The 9,163-nt window shown below is 40.5% G+C and overlaps 2 protein-coding genes across 7 annotated transcripts in view; both read right to left on the reverse strand.

Moving 5' to 3' along the window:
• Window positions 1-664: 664 nt before the first annotated feature.
• LOC140359596 (ATP-binding cassette sub-family C member 4-like) overlaps window positions 665-9,163 on the reverse strand; it is a 60,925-nt gene continuing 52,426 nt past the window's right edge. For 2 of the 6 annotated variants that reach the window (XR_011926873.1, XR_011926872.1), the window contains one exon: window positions 8,887-9,163. This exon is cut by the window's right edge. Coding sequence is in view for 3 of the 6 variants with exons in the window: in XM_072444599.1 (XP_072300700.1) it covers window positions 2,433-2,513 (81 nt within the window). In the remaining 3 variants the exon portion in view is untranslated. Of the gene's footprint in view, window positions 1,179-1,226; window positions 1,564-1,584; window positions 2,514-8,886 lie in introns of those variants that run through there. The other 4 variants (XR_011926871.1, XM_072444599.1, XM_072444600.1 and 1 more) reach the window with 4 other exon arrangements.
• sox21b (SRY-box transcription factor 21b) lies at window positions 3,043-5,599 on the reverse strand. The gene is made up of 2 exons (XM_072444603.1): window positions 5,231-5,599; window positions 3,043-5,116 (listed from the first exon to the last, which is right to left on the reverse strand). Exon 2 carries the CDS (start codon window positions 5,102-5,104, stop codon window positions 4,367-4,369), a length of 738 nt encoding a protein of 245 aa, XP_072300704.1. The 5' UTR covers window positions 5,105-5,116; window positions 5,231-5,599; the 3' UTR covers window positions 3,043-4,366.

Genomic DNA, 9,163 nt, shown 5'->3' on the forward strand with positions numbered 1-9,163 from the left:
AAAAGGAACAAAAAATGTCATGTCAGTTGTTAAAGAATATTTTTAAAGGGCTGCACACTGACATTATTCTAATTTATTGACGTATTCTTAGACTAATCTTTTGCTTGATGATTTTGGTTAAATATTTTTCATAAAATATTTACAGAAAGTCTTATCTTCCGTCTCCATAGACATTTTTAAGCATTCATCTTGAATTACGTTTCTGGAAAAAAATGTTTTAGACTAGTCAATGCCTCTTGCAATGTTCATTTAATATAAAGCAGTTAATGGTGCAGTGGGCGGCTTTAGACAGCAGTGGGAGCTTTAGAGTCAAACACTGTTTCATAGACTCTTTCAGCCTTTATTAGCATCTATCCATTCAAAATATGACTCTGAAATTATGATTTTGATCTAAGGATTAGATAAACATTATTTGATGTGCAAAGTCATCCAGGTCTACTTTAACGTCTCCTATAGTGGACAGAGATGGCATAATAGTGTAGGTGAAATGTGTTTTGACTGATGGTTTATAAATCATTAATTTATGGGAATTGAATAATTAGAAGTAAATATTATTTTTGTTCAATTCTTCCCCAGTATATGCTAGTATAGAAATAGGTATTGTCAGTGTAACTATACAAAACACAATAAGGAGACTTTATAGAGCTACATCAAACCTGTTTATTAAATTGTTATAATTGGGTAAATGTTCACAGCATTTATAGAAACATATAGAGCTCAGTTCACAGCGATCCTGCCTTCTTGCTTCAACTCAATCTGCAGCATTAACTCCTAATATCCAAAGTTGGACTTCAGAGGTTACCTGTTTAGTTCCTCATCTCTCTGACCCTGGGCACAGCGACACACCTCACCCTTCTTTCCGCCTTTGATTTGCCACGTTTTTTAGCTGTTGCTGCAAAGGTGCAATGCAAGATAATTTTTCTCTCCCCCATTTTACACCCCCCTCCTGGGAGCATAGAAAAGTCCGAAAATACAGCGCTTCCCACTTGGACAGATTACAGGTAATATGTGCGCCTTCATAAACATTCCTGACCTGAACTGGAGATTGGAGAGATTGCTGGAGGAGAGACTTTTGCACACTTTGATTCGGCGCAAAATGAGATGGGAGAGGTGAGCGGTGATAGCTCTTTGAGGTTTACAACACACGATCCAGGTGTAGCCATCCCAGGTAAAGTCTCCTGCAAACAAATAGGAAAATATATATATATATATCCTCAAAGACTATATTGATGTATTATTCATGTCAGTAAAAATACCATCTTCTGCTATTGAGGCAAGCTGATAATCTTGTTGCTCGTAGGCCAGCCTTAGGCAAATTAGGGATGAGGGAACTATTGTACATGGCTGTGAGGTCAAACACGCTTGAACTGCAGATACATATGTAGTGTGTTCATTTGCCTAATCTCACGCTGACAAATGTCTTACAGGCACATAACGGGCTTAACACTAAGACATAATGATATCAGGGGCATCGGAGGGGGGTTTACAGAATATCACCCGGCTGCCATGCCCTCAAATCACCTTTGCAAAATGTCAGAGTGGATGAATACAGCCAGGCGAGAGCTGACAAGGATGTGAAACTTAATATTATTGTCCCCACCGAAATGTGTTATTATATAAGAGGAATAAGTCTTGTTTGAATTAGATGCTTTTAAAAGGTTGTAATGACTTTCAAGGCCTTGGTGTAATTCATATTTAGCGAAGAGGAGAAATGTGTGATAGCCATGTAAAGATGATTAATTATTGGGGGTGCAAAAATGTCCTTATTTCATGCAAAACACAACTCTTGTATTTCTTGTTTGTTTATTTTTTTACACATGCAGTTAAGTCAAATTAAAATTGCAGAATATTTCATTTAAATACAAAAACAATAATGGTTTTGATTGGAGAGGTTAAGGGTGAAGTGGTAATTTTGTGAATGCATTTACAAGACAACACTCATAGACAGGTCATAGCAAAAAATGTTGGATTGTATAGAAATATAAATAAAAGAAGTTTGAACTTAGATTTTTTTTTTTTTTTACCACGGTCTGTCCTACTTTGGCTGTGATTTTAAAGCAGGTTTAGTGCTAATACCTTGTACCTGTCTTTGGAGTGGACACAACTTTTCTCCCGCTTCTTCCATCTCCACCTTGTCCCCATCCTGCCCCGTCTTTGACAGACAAAAAACATAGGCCATCTATTCAAAAGGCATTTAGTCCATTTCTTTCTTGGCCGGTAAACCCATTCATCAATTGTTCTGGCTTGTAGATTGCTTTCTCATGCTAATCTAGCGTGTTAAATATCTTTTTGTTCCCCCTTTCACCGTTTTGTCACTCGGTTTATCCAGTTTTGGCCACCCATTTTATTTATTTATGCGCCTGCTTCTATTCACGCGCTCATGTATTTTTTATTATGTTGTTTCACTGTCATGCAGTGTCAACTCACTCCATTCACCGAGGGCTACTTGAAGGGCTTGGAGGGACAAAGCGTGTACACATTGCGCTGCTATTCACTCCGGCCAGCTGGATCGGCTGAAAAAAAAAAAACCTGGTGAAAAGAAATCCCGCACAATGGACACAGAAGAAGTGCACAATGCTAACAGTTTTCCAAATACCACTGATTGCTTTCATCACAATGAGGGAAAGGCAGCCGCTTTTGCAGAGCTCCACTTCAACAAACAACGCTCGCACAAAAAGCTCCCAACCCCGCGTTTTGTTCCCACACAAAACCTCCTCGACCGTCTAAACGCTCCCATAGTTGGGGAAAAGTCTTTCAAATTCTTTCACCCCCGAGAATGATTCTTTAAAAAAAAAAAAAAAAAAAAAGCGGAGACGCTTCCCACTGCGGCTTTGCGTAATTTTCTATTTTTAGTTTACGCACGTATTTATTTAAACAGTTATGTTCCCGTTGTCATTTTACGCGGCAAAATGAATGCCAAAGTGTATTTTTGAAGTGTAAATTCCACGGCAATGCACTCTTGAGATTTTTTTTACGCGTTGTTTTTTTTTTTTTTTTAACTCCCAAGAAAAAGCTAAATTGTTTTAATTGTTTTACAGTGGAAACGTGATCTTGGAAGTTGGGACGTCCGGGTGGCAGTGGACGAGGAGAGGGGAGGTTAGGTTCTAGGCCGGGGGTGTCACTATGGTGAGCGCTGCGCTGAAAGGATTTAATTAAGCGTGACGGAGGTAATTATCCCTGGACTGTCCAAATTAGTTTTTGCATAATCGCTCTGATCCCTGTGAATCCGCATCCCTCCCTCTTTCAGCCCGCCTCAGTCACTCGGGTTACATGTTATAGATATAATAGCCACCAACAGTTAAAAACACACCTGTACCTTTTTTTTCCACTTGTCATTTTACGCGCTCGGCTCGTGTTGAGGGCGCACTTGTTCCTCCTTCCAAATACGTGTTTTGTGTGTGTGTGTGTGTCGCTGTATGTGGGAAAAAGAAACGCTTTCAGTCTTATCTTCCTCCCCGTTCACGATTAAAATTGTGATAAATACGACTTTGGCTCTGGATAACAATGGCTTGATTTAGATTCACTTTTGCGCACACACACACACCGTAGTAATGGCATTCAAAGCGCAGACAAAAGCGGCCTTTAGAGGATACCTTACACTTCACCTGGACCAGACCGAAGCCAGGAGAGAGGAGGGGAAAAAGGACAAATAGATAACAATCTTGTTCATCTCATCGAGAAGTGTATTGCTTTCCGTTTCATCCGCTTTTATTTTGAATCCTTTTTTACGCTCAACAAGTAGCAATAGATTGAAATACAGAAGGGAGGTGTGAAAGAAAACACAAAACATACAAAGTCCATAAGAGTTAGTCAAAAAGCTGTTTTGTCTGTCTGTAGCACAAGTTAAGAGCAATAAAGGCGAAGGGGTAAAACGTTACCATGTCTATAATTAAAGCCAGTGTTTTGGACTATAGAGAAATAACTTATACCCTCGTGTGCAAATATGACAGATCCAGTGTAGCTTTCTTCACCATAGAGATTCCACTAAAACAATAAATATTACAGACATCTATAAACAGGTTTTGGGGGGGGAAACTCAAAATAGATATATACACTAAACCGGGGAAGTGAAACAGGCCCTATGTAAAACACAAGCCTTGAGAGGCAAATCAACTAGAGGCGATTGTTTTCTTGTGTACACATTTACAGTCATTTCCAAAACTCTTCCATTTTGAGTCAGTGCTTCCAAACAAAAAAAAGAGCTCTCAGTGTCCGGAGAGTCTTAATAACCTTATAGATAAAGGTATAATCATATACAGAACACATGTGATATGTGAGACCACGAGCACTTCATCACATGTACAAGTTTGTGCATGCATAATAAAACTTTTCTCTTCTTAGTAAGTTCACATTTGGAGATGTCCTATCATAACGCCGCAGCGTACGCAGGGTAAGGTTCGAGTTGAGGTTTGCCCATGCCAGGCAGCAGAATGTAGGCTAAAGGCGGCTGGAGACCCGCTGAGGGCCACGCCGAACAGTTACACGGGATCATGTAGCCCGGGTTCCCAGGTGACGGGTGCGAGTGCGTGTGCGTGCCTCCCACGCCACTGGCGAAAGCAGCGGCTGTGCTCACAGGTGGGTAACCCAGCGGAGAGGCGTAGGGGAAAGAAGGTGGCCCAAGTTCAGTCATTTTGGATCCCAGATCAAAAAAGGAATAAGGGTTCGTGGACATGGACGGATTGAAGAAAACACGCGCTGCAGCGGCAGCAGCTGCAGCCGCAGCTTTATCTGGATGTCCAAGGAGTCCAGAGTCAGAAAGCGCTCCAACAGAAAGGCCGCTCACCTTGAGCGCCTCGTGCTCCCCGAGGTTATAGGGCACCGGGAAGGAAAACTTGTCTTTCTTCATGAGCGTCTTTGGCTTCCTCCTCGGCCTGTACTTGTAGTCGGGGTGCTCCTTCATGTGCATGGCGCGAAGTCGTTTAGCCTCATCTATAAACGGTCTCTTCTCAGACTCTGTCAGAAGTTTCCACTCCGCTCCCAGCCGCTTGCTGATCTCAGAGTTGTGCATTTTGGGGTTTTCTTGTGCCATTTTCCTTCTCTGGGCCCGGGACCACACCATAAAGGCATTCATAGGACGTTTTACGTGATCCATTGGCTTAGACATGACGATGACAAACTATAAAACACAACCAGAGAATAAGTGATGTTAGAAATCACGTAGATGCAAGCAGTCTAAAGCAACACAATGTCCATTCACACAAACAAACAAAGACCATGAGGGTTTACTTACTCTTAATAGTTTAATTCTGCATCCCGGCGATGCTTGTCTGCTGAAAAAAGTCTCTGTCTCCTCGTGCGTCTTCAACTTATGTTTTCAGCTTCATCGTCGTGACGTCCGGTAGTATTATGAGAGGAAGTGGAAAAAAGAAGAGAATAATAGCCGTGTCGCCTTCCTTGCTCTCACTCGGGACCGTCCTCAAGCAGACGCAGACGCGGAGGACCGGCAGCAGCAGTGTCGTTCACGCGAGTGGATGAGCGCTCCGGCGTGCCCCATGTGAAATACACGGATTCAGTGTCAGGTAGTGAAAGTGCGACTCGCGCATGCGCAGTGAGTGCTGACGGGCTGTCTCCAGATCCCACCCCGCGTGAGTTTGATGCTGAGGCGCTCCCTGTCCGCGCTCTGGGGCTCATTATCTGTCAAAGTTCTTTTACTCACACCGCGCTGATCTCGCTGTTGTTACCGTGACGTTAAGAAAGACCATCGTTTAAGAGTGCTTTATTGTATATGGGCCTATTGTTCTAGTTTCTGGCCTTCACTGGCAGCCTGCGCTTTGACACATAACGGGATTTTATGTTGTATTTTATGGATAACATTTTACGCATGGCCAATTGCACATTTGCATAATATCATATTTGTTTTACAATTCGTTACTCCAACGCATATATAAATATAATTGCATATATGTGTTTTATTTTAATTTTGATTAGGCCTTTTTCTATTCACACACTTGGCTTAGTGTGTCCGTCCCAGTCCCAGTCCGTCACAACCCAGTCACGAACCAGGCGACACGCAATAGGACATTTTCTGACATTAGCCGCACGCATTTGTCGTAAATAGTCTCACGTTAAGGAGGTCTCTGGTGTTTCTAATCGCGCTCGGTTCAAATTAATTACTTTGCCGAAATGCCCCCATTTTTTCCTTCTTCGCTTTTTTTTTCTAAACGTTTACTTCAAAGGACTTTCCCAAGGGCAGCGAATCGACAAGTGAAATGAGAGAATGGCAAATATTCAGCTAAGCAATTACAGTATATCTAACGCGACTTGTTGAGTAAATTGTGCGTTTAAGTGGTTTGTTCTTGTGCCTTTTTACCCGTTGTGCGTAATTATAAATGTACATTAAAAAAGCAACAGAGAGGGGCAATATTGGACAACAATAAGTTCTGAAGGCTTCAGGTCTGCTCTTAAAGTGAGCATAAAATAGACGTCAAATTCAATTAAATAGCCAGTATTAACTTTGTTTAGTATAATAACGAATAACAATACATGACATTATTATTATTATTGATATTATTGATATTATTATTATTATTATTATTATTATTATTATTATTATTATTATTGAATATTCTGTGCGTGTTGGTGGACAGGCCCCAGTCATGCGTATACATTTAGTGCTCACCTTGCGTGCCCTGTGCGCTGTGCTCACTTTGGAAGCTGTACGGCAATATGGATATGAATTTGTGGGAATTAAAACAGAGCATATTCGTCTCAGGAAAAGACATTTTGTAAAATCTTAGAGTGTCCAACATACTAGGTAACATATTTAACGTTTTATAAGTAATTATAATGCCATTTTAAATACATACACATCATATCATCTTCTTATGGGCCATGCAGCCTGTAAATACACACTTCTGAACCTAAATGCCACTTCAATATTACCTTTAAATAACTGTATTCACTGCATTTAATTCCCATCTGATACCAATATTTTAACACTTCAGTTTTCATGTTCTCGTCTTTTTCTACCTGTGCTTGAGTGCAGGAAATGACACTTAAATAATTCAAAGATGAGTTAGTGAGAGTGGCAGAATTACCTTGCTGATAGAGAGCCTGGCCCTGCCTCTGAGACGGAAGGCAGCTCCAGCACTCCCACCGCAGCGCTACAGTGATAAGGAAACTGAATAGAAAAATATCATGCAAATATAACAGGCAAGCGACAGCGGCGGTGGCACAAGCAACAACAAGCCCATGGGGACGGATTGCTAGAGAGAGATCACATGCACAAGTCTGCAGTACAGGAGCCCCCCGAGGTACTATGATAGCACAAAATTATAAAGCAACATGATGAGGTACCCAACACTCAAGGTATTCTCTCTTGTTTATTCCCAGAGTGGCACCTTTTGGGAGACAGAGCTAAAATTGATTTCAAGGTAGCATGCCTCTGACCTCTTGTTATCAGATGACTTTTTCTTTTTGGATAAACAAACTGCATTACTTCACAAGCCCACCCCCGCAGAACCAAGTAACGTTTTGAACTTGAAAGTTAACTCATTATTCTGGTGTTTTTTGATGAAAAGGTGAGGATGGAGTGACTATACCAGTCTTTTTTTGGTCACAGTTTGACAAATAAATAAATAAATGAATTGAAATTGCTATGGTATTTTCATTTTTTTTTTGCCTTTGCCATGTTGGGCCTATAACAAGACAAGAATCAAATTGAGCTTTATCAGTTAAGGATTAGTATGAAGATGCTCCAGTTTTTACAGCTGATTAGAGATAACGGAGATAATCCACTGAAAATGAATTAATTGTTTGGGGAAAAAAAATCTTCACAAATTAATACAACATATTTTTAGTTTAATGATTTGTATCCTGTACCCTATTTCCCTATCAATAAGGTGCTTAGTGAAATTGCGAGAAGAGACAAAGCCTTCCCAGATCAAAGATTTGGAACGCCAGGAATAGACATCATGAATGTATTTTTCTATAGAAGAACAAAAGGATGGTGTGGCGAGCATATTGACTGTCAATTTGTCCCCATCACAAGCCATTAGCGGCAGTAACCGACTTTTAAAGCGGGCCTTTTGATCAAGTGCTGTAATGACAACAGGGTAGCTCCCACATTGATTACTATTTAAAGACTTTAGGCAGGACAATGTCATTTTTTGCATAATGAGGTAGCTTTAGAGCCCTTTACAATATGTAGAAAACACGCTTAAGCGCAAGATCGGATTGTGGCAATTCAAATCACGTTGAATGACTAACACAGGCCCTCTGAATAAATGCATAATTAATGTGAATAAAGTTGATCGCCTGTCTTGTGCGTCTTAAATTTGTGACCCATTTTGAAACGCTGCAAATACATTCACCAAGTGCCAAATGAGTTGAGCACTTTTCTTTAATCATTCTAATTATACAGTTTTTTATTGCTCCCGGGGCACGCTTTCACGTCTTTGTCTTATTTTGGTTGAAAATGTTTACTCAAAAAACACCAACCTAAATATTACGCATATCAAGAGGAATTGAGAAATAATCCGCTTGGTATTAACTTAATCACATTAGCGCAAATACTATTGATAGTGGTCATGATTCTTTGGTGAAGAAGAAATAAAGCGCACAATAATATACAAGAGAATGTATCTAGGGTTGAAGGATGCTGAAGAAGTTCTCCATTGAGCACCTGGACAAACACAACTTATAAAGCACATTATATAGAGTCGGAGAATAGCGGCACACACGACAGCGCAGACTACAAGGTTGATAAGACCTTCATCTTTAAACCGGCGCTTGTCAAAGTATTATACGTAATCTTACACTTGCAGAATATCTGTGCAGGCTGAGGGGCAAACAACACAAGCGCTACCAATCAAGTGACTCACGGGATCATTAGGGGAAAAATCTGTGCTTTTTGTGCGATTTGTGAACTGTGATTGACGCTTGAGGGTCTGATACAGTGTGTTTAGGTTACTACATGTTTGCCTGGCGGCGCTCAGAGGACTTTTCCAACGTAGTCTATTTTGAAAAAAGATTAAAAAATGGCGGCACGCGGGGATATTTTTAGTTCTGCTTGAATTAGAAATCAAGTTACTGTATCTAATTGAGCACACTCTTTTAATACAATATTCTTTATGATTTGATTTGATTTGATTGAATGTTACTTGAGATATAGATGTATTTGTGGAGTCGTACTGTTGTATAATAGTTGTGCAAGTAGTAGTAA

Source organism: Eucyclogobius newberryi, unplaced genomic scaffold (genome assembly GCF_026437365.1).
Source record: "Eucyclogobius newberryi isolate DKJ021-1_F unplaced genomic scaffold, fEucNew1.0.hap1 SCAF_14, whole genome shotgun sequence".
Taxonomy (NCBI): Eukaryota; Metazoa; Chordata; class Actinopteri; order Gobiiformes; family Gobiidae; genus Eucyclogobius; species Eucyclogobius newberryi.